The sequence below is a fragment of the Taudactylus pleione genome, unplaced genomic scaffold (genome assembly GCF_031769625.1).
Source record: "Taudactylus pleione unplaced genomic scaffold, aTauple2 ptg000198l, whole genome shotgun sequence".
Taxonomy (NCBI): domain Eukaryota; kingdom Metazoa; phylum Chordata; class Amphibia; order Anura; family Myobatrachidae; genus Taudactylus; species Taudactylus pleione.
The window spans coordinates 18,982,340-19,001,862 of NW_028284600.1; the positions used below are offsets into that span (position 1 = coordinate 18,982,340).

The window sequence follows — 19,523 nt, forward strand, 5'->3', positions numbered from 1 at the left end:
TGATGTCTTTCCCAACAGGCACCAGGATATGACGTATTTATATAAACTATATTGTTCTAAGTGAATGCACTGAGGGATCCTCTGAGCAGGAAAGGCATTTTAAGCTTGTATTTTTCTATACTATTGTGCCAGTCATTGTTCTGGAGGTTTTTTTCTAACCTATACTGATTTATAGTTGTATTTTAATACATTCATTAACGTACATCTGAAGTACTATTATGAACAGATTGACCATTATTTATGAATATTCGCCATCATCCAGAATAGCTAACTCTATGAGTATATATCTCTCATAGTTTCCTTTACTGGTAAATTTTTGTCAGTATCTATATATATTATATGTCTGTTGTATGTCAACCTTATATTTTAGAATTATAACTATTAAAAGTTAAATCTTAATCTTTCACCTATATCTTGAGTGCCCCCAACAAAGAGTTTTCTTTCTCTTATCCCTATATACAGTATATAAAGCACAATATATAAAATTGTCCCTACATATGGAAGCATAGTATAAAAATCTATTCCTCTAACCAAAGCTTGCTACAGTACATAAAGCACTGCCCCATAAGGCACAATATATAAAAAAATCCCTACATATGGAAGCAAAGTGTAAAAAGCTATTCTGCTACGCAAAGCTTGCTACAGTACATAAAGCACAATATATAAAATTGTCCCTACATATGGAAGCATAGTATAAAAATCTATTCCTCTATGCAAAGCTTGCTACAGTACATAAAGCACTGCCCCATAAAGCACAATATGTTATTAAGTTGTCTCTCCATATGAAAGCATAGTATATAGAGTGATGCCCTTACAGAAAACTTGCTACAGTACATAAAGCACTGCCACATAAAGCACAATATATAAAATTGTCCCTACATATGGAAGCATAGTTTATAAAGCTATTCCTCTATGCAAAGCTTGCTATAGTACATAAAGCGCCGGACAGAACTTTGACCCAGGGAGCCTGTTCTGGGCATTTCCACTGGATGGATTTGGACAACATCACATAATGAAATGTAATAACTTGAAGATTTAAACCCGGACAATGCTAGGTACTTCAGCTATTAGTAAGTACAGCACTACCCTATAAAGCACAATATATAATAAAGTGGTCTCTCCATATGAAAACATAGTATATAAAGTGATGCCCTACACAAAACCTACATCAGTACATAAAGTACTGCCCCATAAAGCACAATATATAAAATTGTTCCTACATATGGAAGCATAGTATAAAAAGCTATTCCTCTATGCAAAGCTTGCTACAGTACATAAAGCACAATATATTATTAAGTTGTCTCTCCATATGAAAGCATAGTATATAGAGTGATGCCCCTACTGAAAGCTTGCTACAGTACATAAAGCACTGAAACATAAAGCACAATATATAAAATTGTCCCTACATATTGAATCATAGTATAAAAAGCTATTCCTCTATGCAAAGCTTGCTATAGTACATAAAGCGCCGGACAGAACTTTGAAAAACAGGGAGCCAGGGAGCCTGTTCTGGGCATTTCCACTGGATGGATTGGGATAACATCACATAATGAAATGTAATAACTTGTACAGTACATAAAGCACTGCCCCATAAAGCACAATATATTATTAAATTGTCTCTCCATATGAAAGCATAGTATATAGCGTGATGCCCCTACTGAAAGCTTGCTACAGTACATAAAGCACTGCCACATAAAGCACAATATATAAAATTGTCCCTACATATCGAAGCATAGTATAAAAAGCTATTCCTCTATGCAAAGCTTGCTAAAGTACATAAAGCACTGCCCCTTTAAGCATGATATATAAAGTTGTCCCTCTATATGAAAGCATAGTATATATAAAGTAGGGGTGAGCGGGATCGGATTTCTGAAAATTAAAACCCCCCCGAGCCCCCCCGATCATAGGCCGATCCGAGTCAGGCTCGACTTTTCCCGCCTGACTCGGATCTGAAATCGAGGCAAAACGTCATCATCCCGCCTTCCGGGTCTCGTGGGTTTTGGATCCTATATAAGGTATCCGCGTCGGCGCCATTTTCTCACTCGGCTGTGGACAGTGAAGAGGGAGGGTGGGAGTTAGGGCTGGCTGGGCTGTGTAGTGTAATGTAGTGTAGTGCAGTGTAGTGTTGTGCTGTGCTGTGCTGTGCTGTGCTGCGCTGTGCTGCTGTTGTCCATAGGGGCTGTGTCCACTACTTCAAAGTAGGGGTGAGCGGGTTCGGATTTCTGAAATCCGAACCCCCCCGAGCCCCCGCGATCCGAGTCCGATCCGAATCAGGCTCGACTTTTCCCGCCTGACTTGGATCTGAAATCGAGGCAAAACGTCATCATCCCGCCTTCCGAGTCTCGCAGGTTTTGGATCCTATATAAGGTACCCGCGTCGGCGCCATTTTCTCACTCGGCTGTGGACAGTGAAGAGGGAGGGTGGGAGTTAGGGCTGTGTAGTGTAGTGTAGTGTAGTGCTGCTGTTGTCCACTACTTCAAAGTCCATAGGGGCTGGCTGTGTTGTGCTGTGCTGCTGTTGTTAATAGGGGCTGTGTCCACTACTTCAAAGTCCAAAGGGGCTGGCTGGACTGTGTTGTGCAGTCAGTTCTCCATAGGGGCTGTGTCCACTCCAAAGTCCTGTGCAGTGTCCCAGTCCTAAAGGGGTGCTGTAGTGTTGTCCAGGGGGTGCTCTGTCCATCAGGGGTGCTCCCCCCAAGTGATAAAAAAATAATATATTTTATGTGTTTGTGAATTGTGTGCGCAGTAGCCGCACGTGCATCAATATAGTAGTGCCAAGCGTGCGCCTGTGTCATAAGTAAAGGGCCGGCTGGCTTGACCGTTAAAGGGTGCTGTAACCCCCGAAAGTACACTCCAGTCCAGACCAAAAAAAAAATTTATTTTCTGTGTTTGTGAATTGTGTGCGCAGTAGCCGCACGTGCATCAACAAAGTAGTGCCAAGCGTGCGCCTGTGTCATAAGTAAAGGGCCGGCTGGCTTGACCGTTAAGGGTGCTGTAACCCCCGAAAGTACACTCCAGTCCAAACCAAAAAAATAATTATTTTCTGTGTTTGTGAATTGTGTGCGCAGTAGCCGCACGTGCATCAACAAAGTAGTGCCAAGCGTGCGCCTGTGTCATAAGTAAAGGGCCAGCTGGCTTGACCGTTAAGGGTGCTGTAACCCCCGAAAGTACACTCCAGTCCAAACCAAAAAAAAAATTATTTTCTGTGTTTGTGAATTGTGTGCGCAGTAGCCACACGTGCATCAACAAAGTAGTGCCAAGCGTGCGCCTGTGTCATAAGTAAAGGGCCGGCTGGCTTGACCGTTAAAGGGTGCTGTAACCCCCAAAGTACACTCCAGTCCAAACCAAAAAAAAAATTATTTTCTGTGTTTGTGAATTGTGTGCGCAGTAGCCGCACGTGCATCAACAAAGTAGTGCCAAGCGTGCGCCTGTGTCATAAGTAAAGGGCCGGCTGGCTTGACCGTTAAAGGGTGCTGTAACCCCCGAAAGTACACTCCAGTCCAAACCAAAAAAAAATTATTTTCTGTGTTTGTGAATTGTGTGCGCAGTAGCCGCACGTGCATCAACAAAGTAGTGCCAAGCGTGCGCCTGTGTCATAAGTAAAGGGCCGGCTGGCTTGACCGTTAAAGGGTGCTGTAACCAACGAAAGTACACTCCAGTCCAAACCAAAAAAAAATTATTTTCTGTGTTTGTGAATTGTGTGCGCAGTAGCCGCACGTGCATCATCAAAGTAGTGCCAAGCGTGCGCCTGTGTCATAAGTAAAGTCCGGCTGTCATGACCGTTAAGGGAGCTGTAACCCCCGAAAGTACACTCCAGTCCAAACCAAAAAAAAAATTATTTTCTGTGTTTGTGAATTGTGTGCGCAGTAGCCGCACGTGCATCAACAAAGTAGTGCCAAGCGTGCGCCTGTGTCATAAGTAAAGGGCCGGCTGGCATGACCGTTAAAGGGTGCTGTAACCCCCGAAAGTACACTCCAGTCCAAACCAAAAAAAAATAATTTTCTGTGTTTGTGAATTGTGTGCGCAGTAGCCGCACGTGCATCAACAAAGTAGTGCCAAGCGTGCGCCTGTGTCATAAGTAAAGGGCCAGCTGGCTTGACCGTTAAGGGTGCTGTAACCCCCGAAAGTACACTCCAGTCCAAACCAAAAAAAAAATAATTTTCTGTGTTTGTGAATTGTGTGCGCAGTAGCCGCACGTGCATCAACAAAGTAGTGCCAAGCGTGCGCCTGTGTCATAAGTAAAGGGCCGGCTGGCTTGACCGTTAAAGGGTGCTGTAACCCCCAAAGTACACTCCAGTCCAAACCAAAAAAAAAATTATTTTCTGTGTTTGTGAATTGTGTGCGCAGTAGCCGCACGTGCATCAACAAAGTAGTGCCAAGCGTGCGCCTGTGTCATAAGTAAAGGGCCGGCTGGCTTGACCGTTAAAGGGTGCTGTAACCAACGAAAGTATACTCCAGTCCAAACCAAAAAAAAATTATTTTCTGTGTTTGTGAATTGTGTGCGCAGTAGCCGCACGTGCATCATCAAAGTAGTGCCAAGCGTGCGCCTGTGTCATAAGTAAAGGGCCAGCTGGCTTGACCGTTAAAGGGTGCTGTAACCCCCAAAGTACACTCCAGTCCAAACCAAAAAAAAAATTATTTTCTGTGTTTGTGAATTGTGTGCGCAGTAGCCGCACGTGCATCAACAAAGTAGTGCCAAGCGTGCGCCTGTGTCATAAGTAAAGGGCCGGCTGGCTTGACCGTTAAAGGGTGCTGTAACCCCCGAAAGTACACTCCAATCCAAACCAAAAAAAAATTATTTTCTGTGTTTGTGAATTGTGTGCGCAGTAGCCGCACGTGCATCAACAAAGTAATGCCAAGCGTGCACCTGTGTCATAAGTAAAGGGCCGGCTGGCTTGACCGTTAAGGGTGCTGTAACCCCCGAAAGTACACTCCAGTCCAAACCAAAAAAATAATTATTTTCTGTGTTTGTGAATTGTGTGCGCAGTAGCCGCACGTGCATCAACAAAGTAGTGCCAAGCGTGCGCCTGTGTCATAAGTAAAGGGCCGGCTGTCATGACCGTTAAGGGTGCTGTAACCCCCGAAAGTACACTCCAGTCCAAACCAAAAAAAAAATTATTTTCTGTGTTTGTGAATTGTGTGCGCAGTAGCCGCACGTGCATCAACAAAGTAGTGCCAAGCGTGCGCCTGTGTCATAAGTAAAGGGCCGGCTGGCTTGACCGTTAAAGGGTGCTGTAACCCCCGAAAGTACACTCCAGTCCAAACCAAAAAAAAATAATTTTCTGTGTTTGTGAATTGTGTGCGCAGTAGCCGCACGTGCATCAACAAAGTAGTGCCAAGCGTGCGCCTGTGTCATAAGTAAAGGGCCGGCTGGCTTGACCGTTAAAGGGTGCTGTAACCCCCAAAGTACACTCCAGTCCAAACCAAAAAAAAAATTATTTTCTGTGTTTGTGAATTGTGTGCGCAGTAGCCGCACATGCATCAACAAAGTAGTGCCAAGCGTGCGCCTGTGTCATAAGTAAAGGGCCGGCTGGCTTGACCGTTAAAGGGTGCTGTAACCCCCGAAAGTACACTCCAATCCAAACCAAAAAAAAATTATTTTCTGTGTTTGTGAATTGTGTGCGCAGTAGCCGCACGTGCATCAACAAAGTAGTGCCAAGCGTGCGCCTGTGTCATAAGTAAAGGGCCAGCTGGCTTGACCGTTAAGGGTGCTGTAACCCCCGAAAGTACACTCCAGTCCAAACCAAAAAAAAAATTATTTTCTGTGTTTAGCCGCACGTATATATCAAATCGATATAACATAAATGGAGGACCAAACTTTCTCCGATAAAAATAAAATAGAGAAAGATCAAGAACCACTTCCTCCTAGTGCTGAAGCTGCTGCCACTAGTCATGACATAGACGATAACATGCCATCAACGTCGTCTGCCAAGGCCGATGCCCAATGTCATAGTAGAGGGCACATACAATCCCAAATGGCAAAGTTCAGGAAAATGACCTTGAAAAAGACATTTAAATCAGCTGAAGAGAAACGTAAACTTGCCAATATGCCATTTACGACACGGAGTGGCAAGGAATGGCTAAGGTCGATCCCTAGTATGTTCATGACTAGTGGTTCAGCTTCACATGACGATGGAAGCCCTCCTCCCACTAAAAAAATCAAAAGAGTTAAGCTGGCAAAAACACAGCCAAGAACTGTGCTTTCTAAGAAGATATCACAAATCCCCAAGGAGAGTCCAAGTGTGGTGGTGGTTGCGATGCCTGACCTTCCCAGCACTGGACGGGAAGAGGTGGCTCTTTCCACCATTTGCACGCCCCCTGCAAGTGCTGAAAGGAGCACCCACAGTCCACTTGCTGATATGCAAATTGAAGATGTCACTGTTGAAGTACAACAGGATGAGGATACTGGTGTAGCTGGCGCTGAGGAGGAAGTTGGCGAGGAGGATTCTGATGGTGATGTGGTTTGTTTAAATCAGGCTCCGGGGGAGACAGTTGTTGTCCGTGGGATGAAAAAGCCCATCACGGTCATGCCTGGGCAGAAGACCAAACATTCCACCTCTTTGGTCTGGCAATATTTCTATCCAAATCCGGACAACAACTGTCTTGCCATATGTACCATATGTAAAGGTGAAATAAGTAGGGGTAGGGACGTCAACCACCTAGGAACATCCTCCCTTATACGGCACCTGCAGCGCGTTCATAAAAAGTTACTGTCAAGTTCAGAAACTTTGGCTAAGACCGTAAGCAGTCCAGGGACACCTAAATCCCGTTGTCCTGTTGTATCCAAGCGCCTGCAAACCACACCGTCAACTCCCTCCTCGTCAATTTCCTCCTTAGTCAGGATCGGAAGTAGTCCTGCAGGCCATGTCACTGGCATGACTGACTCTCCTATCCGGGATTCCTCCGGAGGATCCTGCATTGCTACGCCTACTGCTGCCGCTGCTGCTGTTGCTGCTGCTGGGAGTCATTCATCATCCCAGAGAGGAAGTAGGAACACCACTACTTTTACTAAACAATTGACCCTCCAACAGTCCTTAGCGAGGAGGATGAAGTACGACAGCAGTCATCCTGAAGCAAAACGTATAACTGAGGCCTTGACTGCTATGTTGGTGTTAGACGTGCGTCCGGTATCCGCCATTAGTGCAGTGGGATTTAGACAATTGATGGAGGTAGTGTGTCCCCGGTTCCAAATCCCGTCTAGATTCCACTTCACTAGGCAGGCGATACCGAGACTGTACAGAAACGTCAGAAAAAGTGTCCTCAGTGTCCTGAAAAATGCCGTTGTACACAATGTCCACTTAACCACGGACATGTGGACAAGTGGAACAGGGCAGACTAAGGACTATATGACTGTGACAGCCCACTGGGTAGATGTATCACCTTACGCAGCAACAGCAGCAGCGTCACCAGTAGCAGCATCTCAGAAACGCCAGCTCGTTACAAGGCAGGCTACGCTGTGTATCACCGGTTTCAGTAAGAGGCACACCGCCGACAACCTCTTAGAGAAACTGAGGGAAATCATCGCCCAGTGGCTTACCCCACTTAGACTCTCCTGGGGATTTGTGATATCTGACAACGCCACCAATATTGTGCGGGCATTACATCTGGGCAAATTCCAGCACGTCCCATGTTTTGCTCACACAATAAACTTGGTGGTGCAGAATTTTCTGAAAAGCGACAGGGGCGTGCAGGAGACGCTTTGGGTGGCCCGAAAAATTTCTGGCCACTTTCGCCATTCAGCGACTGCGTGCCGAAGACTGGAGCACCAGCAAACACTCTTGAACCTGCCCCGCCATCACCTGAAGCAAGAGGTTGTGACGCGGTGGAACTCAACCCTCTATATGCTTCAGAGGATGGAGGAGCAGCAAAAGGCCATACAAGCCTATACATCCACCTATGACATAGGCAAAGGAGGGGGTATGCACCTGACTCAAGCGCAGTGGAGAATGATTTCCGTGTTGTGCAAGGTTCTCCAGCCCTTCGAACTTGCCACACGTGAAGTCAGTTCAGACACAGCCAGCTTGAGTCAGGTCATTCCCCTCATCAGGCTTTTGCAGAAGCAGCTGGAGAAAGTGAAGGAGGAGCTAAGACGGAGCGATTCCGCTCGGCATGTGGGACTTGTGGATGAAGCCCTTCATTCGCTTTGCCAGGATTCCAGGGTGGTCAATCTGTTGAAATCAGACCACTACATTTTGGCCACCGTGCTTGATCCTAGGTTTAAAGCCTATGTGGTGTCTCTCTTTCCGGCCGACACAAGCCTGCAGAGGTGCAAAGACCTGCTGGTGAACACACTGTCAGCTGAAGCGGAACGTGACACGTCAACGGCTCCTTCTTCATTTTCTCCCGCAACTGGGGCTGCCAGGAAAAAACTTAGGTATCCTAAGCAACCCGCTGGCGGTGATGCAGGGCAGGCAGGACCAAGTTTGGACATCTGGTCCGGACTGAAGGACCTGGCAACAATTTCTGACATGTCTACTGTCACTGCATATGATACTGTCACCATTGACAGAATGGTGGAGGATTACATCGGTGACAGCATCCAAGTAGGCATGTCAGACAGTCCATACCTGTACTGGCAGGAAAAAGAGGCAATTTGGAGGCCCCTGTACAAGCTGGCTCTATTTTACCTGAGTTGCCCCCCCTCCAGTGTGTACTCCGAAAGAGTGTTTAGTGCAGCCGGGAACCTTGTCAGCGAAAGGCGTAGGAGGTTGCTTCCACAGAATGTGGAGAAGATGATGTTCATCAAAATGAATTATCAGCTCTTCCAGGGAGACCAGCCTCCAGAAGGTACAGAGGGACCTGTGGTGGTGGATTCAAGTGGGGACGAGTTAATACTTTGTGAGGATGAGGATGTACACACTGAAGAGGGTGAGGAATCGGTGGATGAGGAGGATGAGGATGACATCTTGCCTCCGTAGAGCCAGTTTGTACAGGGACAGATTAATTGCCAGCTTGTTTTGTGGGGGCCCAAACGAACCAATCATTTCAGCCACAGTTGTGTGGCAGACCCTGGCGCTGAAATGATTGGTTTGTTAAAGTGTGCATGTCCTGTTTATACAACATAAGGGTGGGTGGGAGGGCCCAAGGACAATTCCATCTTGCACCTCTTTTTTTTCTTTGCATTATGTACAGTTTGGGGCCTAGTTTTTCTAACTGCCATCCTGTCTGCCACTGCAGTGTCACTCCTAGATGGACCACGTGTTTGTGCCGCCCACTCGTATCTCTTAGCATAGTCATCCAGCTACCTCGGTGCAACCTTTTGGACATAAAAACACTATTGTGAGGTGTGAGGTGTTCAGAATAGACTGGAAATGAGTGGAAATGAAGGTTATTGAGGTTAATAATAGCATAGGAGCAGAAAAACCTACAAATTCTGTGATTTTAGCTGTTTTTATGCTTTTTTTAAAAAAAAATACAGATCCAAAACACAAAACCCAGAACCCAAAACACGGAAGGGTGGTTTTGGCAAAACCAATCCAGAGCCAAAACACGAAGTAAGATCCAGATCCAAAACCAAAACACAAAACACGAAAAGTGGCCGGTGCACACCCCTAATATAAAGCCATGCCCATGCGCAAAACATGCTACATTACATAAAGCACTGCCCCATAAGGAACAGTCATAATTGGAGCCAGGGCCCATTGCAAAACACAATTTAAAAAACAACAATGCTCTGAAGCAAAGCATAAGGTCATACTGCACAGCAAAACATAATAAATAACGTTATTCGCCACAGCAAAACATAGTAAATAAAGCTATTCCCCACAGACATAGTAAATAAAGCTATTCCCCACAGCAAAAGCATAGTAAATGCAGCAAATCCACACAGCAGAGGCTTAGTAAATACAGCTATTCCCCACAGACAAGCATAGTACTGTAGATAAAGCAATTCCCCACAGAAAAAAACTTTATAAATTCCCCACAGAAAAGTACAGTAAATAAAACAATTCCTCATAGAAAATTTTTGTAAATAAAACAATTCCCAATAGAAAAGCATAGAAAATAAAGCAATTCCCCATAATAACAGAATAGTAAATAAAGCTATTCCCCACAGAAAAGCATAGTTAATAATTCTTCTCTCTATAGTAAGAGTCATATACATGAATTACATATAGTGCTCTATTTATTAACATTATTTTTACTAAAATAAAGTGAAAAAAGGGTGTTTTCACACCTTTTTCACATTATTTTAGTATCACCTAAAGTTACTAAAGGGCAATTGGATTAGAATTTGTAAATTCTACTCCAAGCCCTTATTATCACTGATTTTAATAATCTGATTGCATTTCCCATAATTGTAATGGGAAATGCGATCTGTGTGGAAGTTATTAAAATAAATTGTGAAAAAATACTGGGGAAAGCTCTGTCATAATAACGCCACCTGGAGGTGGCGTTATCCAGGGTCTTCCCACGTTACCGGACTGCTACTCTGCTCTAACATGCAGAGCAGAGCCCGAAGCCGGCCCCAGTGATCAGCTGTGTGGTCTAAACAGACCACAAGCTGATACACTGCAAAAAAAATATATATTAAAAAAAAAACTTACCATAGTCCAGGGACCAGAGATCAGGGCTTCGGTGTCCGGTGATGTCCTCCTTCTGGTCAGCTGGTCTCCTATCCTGCACTGGGACCTGGTCAGCTGACCGGGTCCCAGTGCAGGATGGGAGTTCAGCTGACTGGAGTCACGGAGGACATCACTGGAGTCCCGATCACCGGAGGTAAGTTTAATTAACGGAGGGGGGAGATCGCGATCATGGGGGTGGGGCTTAATGGCGGGGTGGGGCTTAATGGCGGCCGGTCAGCGCATGCATGGGCACTTGACACTGTATTTTTTGCGAACATACTGTGATAAGTGTGCGGAGGGGATTCACAGGGACAGAGCTTAATCGCAAGCTCTGTCCCTGCAAGGGATGTTTACTACATACCTGTGAAATTGGCTGAGCTCACAATGCGAATTCAGGGCCTGATACAGAGCCGCTCGTAAGCGGCCGCTCGTTCGCTCCGAGCGATGTTCACACAACTGCGCATGCATATGGGTTGTAGTGCGCATGCGCCAACCAGTCATTGAGGTCGGAAATCGAGCGCTTGCAAAATAGCGAGTGCCTGCTAATTTGAGTGACAGGATGAGGCGTTTGTGGGTGGTAACAGGGGAAGTGCTTGAAAACGGGGAGTGGAGATCCGAATGCAGGCGTGCCAAACGGTCAAAACGGGCGTTTTAAGGGTGTGCATAATTAACAAAGCAGCGTCATCGACCACGTCACTTGATTGTTTCTTAGCCTGAACTGTTCGCATGATTGCGGTAGGAAAATCCAACCACAAGCACTGCGAGCAGTTCAGACGCCTTTCGATGTACTCGATTAATCAAATAAATAGCAGATATGACGTAGGATGCGAGCGGCCAGGGGGCGTCTTTACAAAATAGCGAGCGCATGTTTCGTTCGCTCGCTCAGACATAGAGGCGTCAACAGACCGCAAAGCGGAGCGCTCAATTTAAATAGCCGGCCCCTTTTTCTGAACGAGCGAGCGCAAATAGCGTCCGGCTCTGAATCAAGCCCTCAGTCGGTAATATCACACTACAATCTGCATTCAATATGCGGATTGTAGTAAATAGAGCCCGTAAACTACAAATTTTAATCTCATAAATTCAAATGCACAAAATCACAGTACTAAAATACATATTATATGTAAAAAATAAAAATTATAAATAAAATGAAATATATAGATAGCACAATATTGATAAAAGTAAAGGATCACTCAATGCACATAATAAATGTACTCCAGATGTTATGGTTAATAGGGGCCTTCAATGATATGGGAGGAACAGTCTCTTGGTGCTAGGTAAATGACTGAAACAACCATAGAGTAATAATTACCAGATCCAGTGTCCAAGATATGGGGTCCTTTTAGCAATGCTAGCAGAACTTTTGCAAATCTGATAGTCCCCTATAACACAGGTCCGGTCTTTTGTTATGTTGGTGATCTCCTGTAGCACAATTCCTTGTAACACAGGTCCGGTCTGCTGGTAGTAAAGGTGATGCTGAGCCACCAGTGAACAAATTGAAAGTGCGCTCCCATTGGGTTATGAGTAGAGGAGAGTGAATCAGTCCTTGATGCGTTTCGCTGTGCACAATCACAGCTTTATCAAAAGGTTATTACTCTATGTTGGTTTCAGTGCTATTGTGCTCTATATATTATATATATATATATATATATATTTCATTTAATTTCTATTTTTTATATTTATATATAATTTGTGCATATGAATTTGTAAGATTAAAATGCGCACTTTATATTTGATTCATGTATATGACTGTTACTATAGAGTGCTGTTTTTCTATTTCTTTGTACCATACCTTTGTGAGGACTGACTATCCTCTTTTATATACAGTTGCTCACTACAATTTTGGACTTCACATCTCGTAGTAGCGCCACCTTGGTAATTTTTAATTACCCTCCCCTTACACTTAGTTAAGAATTACCCACAGAAAAGCATAGTAAATAATGCTATTCCCCACAGAAAAGCATAGCAAATAATGCTATTCCCCACAGAAAAGCATAGCAAATAAAGCTATTCCCCACAGAAAAGCATAGTAAATAATTCCCCACAGAAAAGCATAGTAAATACTGCTATTCCCCACAGAAAAGCATAGTAAATAAAGCTATTCCCCACAGAAAAGCATAGTAATAAAAGCTATTCCCCACAGAAAAGCATAGTAAATAATGCTATTCCCCACAGAAAAGCATAGCAAATAATGCTATTCCCCACAGAAAAGCATAGCAAATAAAGCTATTCCCCACAGAAAAGCATAGTAAATAATTCCCCACAGAAAAGCATAGTAAATACTGCTATTCCCCACAGAAAAGCATAGTAAATAAAGCTATTCCCCACAGAAAAGCATAGTAATAAAAGCTATTCCCCACAGAAAAGCATAGTAAATAAAGCTATTCCCACAGAAAAGCATAGTAAATAAAGCTATTCTCCACAGAAAAGCAAACTAAATAAAGCTATTCTCCACAGAAAAGCATAGTAAATAAAGCTATTCCCCACAGAAAAGTATAGTAAATAAAGCTATTCTCCACAGAAAAGCATAGTAAATAAAGCTATTCTCCACAGAAAAGCATAGTAAATAAAGCTATTCCCCACAGAAAAGCATAGAAAATAAAGCTATTCTCCACAGAAAAGCATAGTTAATAATTCCCCACAGAGAAACATAGTAAATAACGCTATTCCCAAAGAAAAGCATAGTAAATAAAGATATTCCCCACAGAATAGAAAAGTAAATAAAGCTATTCTCCACAGTAATATAATAGTAGATATAGCTATTCCTCACAGCAAAGCATAGTGGCTCCAGCTATTCCCCATAGCAAAGCACATTAATTACAGCTATCACCAACAGCAATATACTGTATACTAAATAAATTAATGCTCCATGGCAAATAGTACAGAGTTGTACTCCATAGCAACTCAAGTCATACCCCTTAGCAAAACAAAGTGTTGTAATGTAGCCATGACCTGTAGCAAATCATAGTAAAGCTGGGTACACACTTACAAATATATATATAGCCCCTTTCATTGAACAGGCGATATATCGGTAGTGTATCGGCAGATGTGCGCAGACAGTATGTCTGTGAATTTTGTCGTTCACAGACATATTGCATCTGCTCTGCAGCACAGCCAATGCCGATATATCTTGCATATATTGGCACATCTGGCTGTGCGTACAGGCAATCCCGATGACCGTCCGTACACCTGCTGCAGGAACCGCGGGTGATTGACATCTCAAGTGGGCAGGGAAATCTAAATGCCCGTCTAGTTGTGATGTCAGCGCACACACATTGGGTGGCTGATAGTTAAGTGTTTTGCTAGATAGGTCGGCCAGATGTGTATCCAGCATAAGTAAAGTCATTGCCTATAGTAAAGCATAGAAAATAAAAAGTAATTGTCCATAGCAAAAAAAAAAGAAAAAAAAAAAGTCTTTCCACATAGTACAGCATAGTCAATAAATTCATATTTGATGGTAAGACATAGTGAATAAACCATGCCCCAGAGCAAATTATAGTACATAACACCATGGATTATAGCAAAGCACAGCAAGTAAAGTCAAGAGTAACAGCAAAGCATAGTAAACAAACAACACCCAGTAGCAAATCATTGTTGATAAAACCATAGATAGTAGATAATGCCTGATGGCAAACAAAATTAAATAAAGCTATCGGCCATAGAAAATCATAGCAGATAAAGCCAGGGCAGAAGGCAAAGCAGAGATAAAACCATCCTCTATATCATACATACGGAATACACACTGAATAGTCACCTATATTCTCCTCTATTATTGATAATTCTTTCCATGGGACAATAAGGTGCTCCAGTTTCCAGAACAACAATCTCGATCTGCTTAGAAATGCTTCCATAAGAAGTGTTCACTTGACATTCCCAAACACCAGAGGCCTCCAGGTCAACGCTGGACAGAATGAGTTCGCTGTAAATAAAACATGACCAAATCCAGTCAGACACTAGTTACAAACAATATAGATAACACATTTGGTTCCAACATTTCCAAAACTAACATTCCACAAAATAAAATGTTTGAGAGTGGACCTAAAGCTTAGAAACAAAGTAGGTAGCAAAGACCCTATATGTGGGATAGGCAGGTTTGGACTGGCCCACAGGGATACAGGGAAAATCCCAGATGGGCCCCACTGCCTGAGCACCCTATTACATCCTCTAGTAACATGGATGAACATGGGCGCTTGGTTTGTTTTGCCCTCCTGCCAAACAAAATTAGCAGTTGGGTTAACAGATCTAATGTTTTCTTGTGTAAAAATAACATTTAAAATATAGCACACTGACAATAGTACTGTATGTATATTTTCTGTTTGTTTGCACATGCTAAGCTTGCCATCTTTTTCTGTATTTGTTTACTTTTTGTGCTTCAATAATAAAAAAATAACGGAAAAGAAAAACATTATATAGCATATTTCGAACTGACAATCAGGTGCGAATGGGGGGAATTGCTGTTGGAACAGCATAAAAATTCTGGCATGGCAATTCACCCCCCTCACGGCCAGATCTCACCCCAGACTCAGACACTTTTGTTCGCAGCGACACTTACTAATTGGATCGAGCTCCTAAGAGTGTCATTAAAAAAAATTAAAAAGTAACTAACACTTAAGTAATACCGGTGGCAATAACTTACATAATTGCTCTCTGAAGAAGCCCGATCATATGGTGAAACGCATTACAGGGACTAGTGCCTGAACTGTGCAATTTTTTAGATACAATACTGTCCAACTTGCCTAATATCCGTCAGTGCCAGCGCCAGCCACTGGGCCACTACCAGACAGGCGCAAAGACTCAGAGAAGGAGGACCTTTATTAAAGCTAGAGGTTACCACTGTTGGAGACTGTGCATTGTGTAGGACACACTATATTACCTGCACTCAGAGCGCCGCGGACCCGCCGAAGCACGGAGGCCATCGAAGCCCGACTGGACCAGGATACCTGGGGAATACCTACCGGAGAGGAGTAGCAAGGCAAAGAAGGCTGGGGAATCTTACTGCAAGATGCTGACTTCTAGTGGAAGGCTTACCGGTAAGTCTGTTTTCAGCGGGACGCCACTGTAAGTTGCACATTGACTTTTATCTTTGGACATACATTGAATCCTACTCAGGATATTATTTACTACTGGACTCCCATCCCCAAGGAGAACTTCTACATCCAAGTGTATGACGGTCGGCCAGATAAGAGCCATTTAAAGTGTGTCCATAGCAGTATGTATTTAGAACCTTAAGATTTATTTGAACCATTGCGAACACCACCTTAAAATTAACTTCTACTGCATCAGGAGTTTTTTGCTAATATGCTACAAACGTCATAACGTATGTTATCCATAGGGATGTTACTATGTTGCTTTTATCTATACAGCTGTAACATTAGTGCTATACTGTTTATAGAAGCAGCAGTGTATATTTTAACATTGTGAAATAAACATATTTGTTTTATATGAACACCATCTTTCCATACTCCAGTGCCATTTTTTCCACTTCTTTCTGATTGCTATCTGTAGAAGGGAGAGGAACCCACCCCACCCTTTATTTGGGAAAAGGCAGCAGGGGTTGACAGATAGGGAGCGCAGTCACTACAGTATACTTTATTACCTGAATTAGATAATTGAACCTTTTTGTTTTTACAATGGCATGCGTTTGGCCTTTCCTAGACCTAATGCAGTTATTATTCCATATAAGACACTGGCTGTTGTGCACAGGATCCACTATTATATGTTGAGTGCATTAATATGGTATACTGCATAATTTGCATTATTATACATAAGTTACATATATTATACGGCTCGAGATCCTGGCGATCAGAATTACCGACACTGACATCCCGTTCAGGTTACTATCCCGACACCTAGAGGTAAGTAAGCCTAACATAACCCTTAAAACTCTCTCCCCGCAGTCTAAACCTATCCTCCCCTTAGTGCCTAAACCTAACCCTCCCTCCCCACAGCCTAAACCTAGCCTCCCCCCTGCAGCTTAAACCTAACCCTCCCCCTAGTGCCTAACCCCTAACCCTCCCTCTAGCACCAGTACTTACCTTCAGGATCCCGGCAGTCAGGATACCTGAATTTCGATAAGTGTTGGGATTCCAGTGTCGCCATTCCGAAAGCCGGAATCCCAGTCGTTGAGATTCTGACCATATCCCATATTATACATATCTTACATTATGCTGCATTCTTTGGACTATGGTGTAATCACTGCAGTGCATAGTATATTAGCCTAAGCCATGCACTGTAATATCCATGTTCTCTGCAGGCTACAGTATGTTCTCTCTAATGGTTGGCCAAGCCTCTGTGGTGATTGCCCACACCTCCATGGTGGCTGGCCACACTCCTCCTTCATGGTCCCCTACCACTGCATTCCCCAGTGGGCCATTCATGACTCACTCCGACACTGAAGACAGGTATTGTAAACACATCTGTAACATCCCGAGAATACACATGGACAATAGAAAACATCTTGGAATTCCATGAAAAGTTCATAATCTGCTATGTTGTACCTTGTAGACTTCTAATATATTTATTACTGCCAATGGGGTACACATTATTCCATATATTAACATACAATGCTATAATCTGAATTAATTTATTTTTATTAATTACATTTTCATTATATTTAGGTCCCCTTTAAGGAATCCACATGTTGTTATTTTGTTTTCACTTTCCAAGGGTACAACAGCCATGGCCATTGATTAGCCACAAGAAATCCAATATATTGGCAGGTTCATCATTCAGAATAGCATCTGTAAAGCATGTTACACATCAGTGAGAGCTATAAATACAGATTGTTCTAACAAAGAAAAGAACTTCCAGATAATTTGATCTTCAAATTGTTTATCTAAAAATGGCAGGCGAACAAATCTTAAATATAGGAGCCCTTCTGAAATGCTGTCAGGCAGAAAATAGATGAACATCAGGAAAACAATTGTAAGACGTCAGATATAAGGAGAAATAATTGTGCCCAGGCACCAACTGAAAGAGTTTTCTGCTTTTTAATGCCATTCTGCTTAGCAGCTGATCAGCCGAGCATGTCCAGTTCTTTTCCTCAATGTTAATAAGTCAATGGATTTTTCTGTAGCTGAAGCTGGCATATTAGAATAGAATCATCTGCATGCTTAATTTGTGCTTGCATATTATGTTATTCATCAACAGCTCCCCCTCGAGGATGCATTATTGAGAGTAATAATAAGCATAATTACTCAATTATAAATACATTTCAAGTGCAATAATGTGACATATTTCAGCCTGCTTCCTTTCCATCACTTTCCTTGGTTTTGGGGACAACAGAATCCTATAAAAAATGTATCTTTATAATACAGGGAAACCTCATTGAAATGAAACCCATTTTCTCAGCAACAGAACTATAGCTGTTGCTGTGGTGCGATGGCTATGAGGCTTGCAGGTCAGGGGGTCCAAACGCTTCTGCTATGCCAGCTCACCCGCTATGCTTGTTTGAGAATGTGTGAACGGGCCGTCATTAGAATTTCAGGCCCCAGTATGAAGAGCGGGAAGGGACCATTATTTTGAGGGTGTGGTCATACTACATCAGGACTTATGGGGCCACAAAATGCCACTTCTCCCATCGTGTGGAATGCCTCCCTTGCTCCATCAGACTTTTAAGCAGCCAGTTTATTCCACAAACTTCCCTGCATGCTTGATATTTGAACAGAGGCATACTCTGCAGCAGGTTATGGGCCCAGGCAAGCGCAACAGAGATATACAAGCAAATAAATCTGCAAAGTATATGTGAGTAACTCAATGCTGGATTTCAAAGGAAGTAAAAATGGAAACAGAAACTAGCTGACAGCTCAGTCCTTAAATTAGTATTCACAACTATGAATTATTTCAACTTTTTTCTGTAGAAATTTCATTTAAAAATCCCTCTATTTAGACATAACTTGTGGGAGGTTACTACTACAGACAGACCATAGGTTCATAACTAAGAATAGTATAAGATAAACATGCAGATAATGACATTAGCTGAAGATAAATAGCTAGCTCACATACTGTAATTCACAAAACAAATGAGAGTAGTACAAAGGGCATATTGGATGCACTATACAAGCTGCACTATTTTTATATATTTAAGCTGTTTCTGCTGTGTAAACTATAGCAAATGAGATGGGAAATTAAGGACATGCAGGAGGATATACATGGAATTCTAGAGACAGTAGATCAATTCCAGTCAATCGGTGAGAACATAAGTGTAACCACTTGGTAGCTATATTTTGGTGCAGTCTGAATCTGAAATATTTTGGTGCAGTCTGAAACTGAAATAATATTTAACTTTTTGGAATTGATTCTTATAGATGAATACCAGTGTACTCATACAGGGATACAGTCAATATCCCGCTGTCTAAATCCCGACATGGGACTAAAGTCAGGCATTTAAATCCAGGTGCCTATCTTTAGCCCGACGACAGAATCCCGACAGGCATGTTTCCCAAATGAAGGCAAGCAGGGACATTTAGTGGTTAGCCGTGGAGGCGGGAGGGTTAGGTTTAGGCACCCCTGGGGGGACTTAGGGTTAGGCACCCCTGGGGAGGGTTAAGGTTAGGCTATGGGAAGGGGGAGTTAGGGTTAGGCGCCACTGGGGGGGAGGTTAGGGTTAGGCACCCCCCCCCAGAAAGGAGAGGTTTAGGGTGCGGGGAGCAGGGATAGGTTTAGGCACCCCCGGGGGGACTTAGGGTTAGGCACCCCTAAGGGAGGTTTAGAGGGGTGAGAAGGGTAGGGTTAGGGGACTTACCTGCACAGTCAGGATTATGTATGTTCGGGCTTCCAGCGTTGGCATTTTACCCAGTGGCTATTCAACTGCCGGGATTTCATACCCAACCCATTGTACATGACAACCTGAAAAGGGACACTGGAATGGCCCTTAATGCCACATATAAGAAATCACCCAATAATGAAACATAAGCATGTTTTAGATGCAAGAATCGTGGACACCTGAAGAAAGATGGTTCAATAT

At 43.2% G+C, this 19,523-nt stretch overlaps 1 protein-coding gene across 2 annotated transcripts in view; it reads right to left on the bottom strand.

The window, feature by feature from the left end:
- ADGRA1 (adhesion G protein-coupled receptor A1) overlaps nucleotides 1-19,523 on the bottom strand; it is a 1,066,191-nt gene that overhangs the window by 700,375 nt on the left and 346,293 nt on the right. For both annotated transcript variants that reach the window (XM_088476934.1, XM_088476933.1), the window contains one exon: nucleotides 14,313-14,477. In XM_088476934.1, the coding sequence (XP_088333060.1) occupies nucleotides 14,313-14,477 (165 nt within the window). The remainder of the gene's footprint in view (nucleotides 1-14,312; nucleotides 14,478-19,523) is intronic.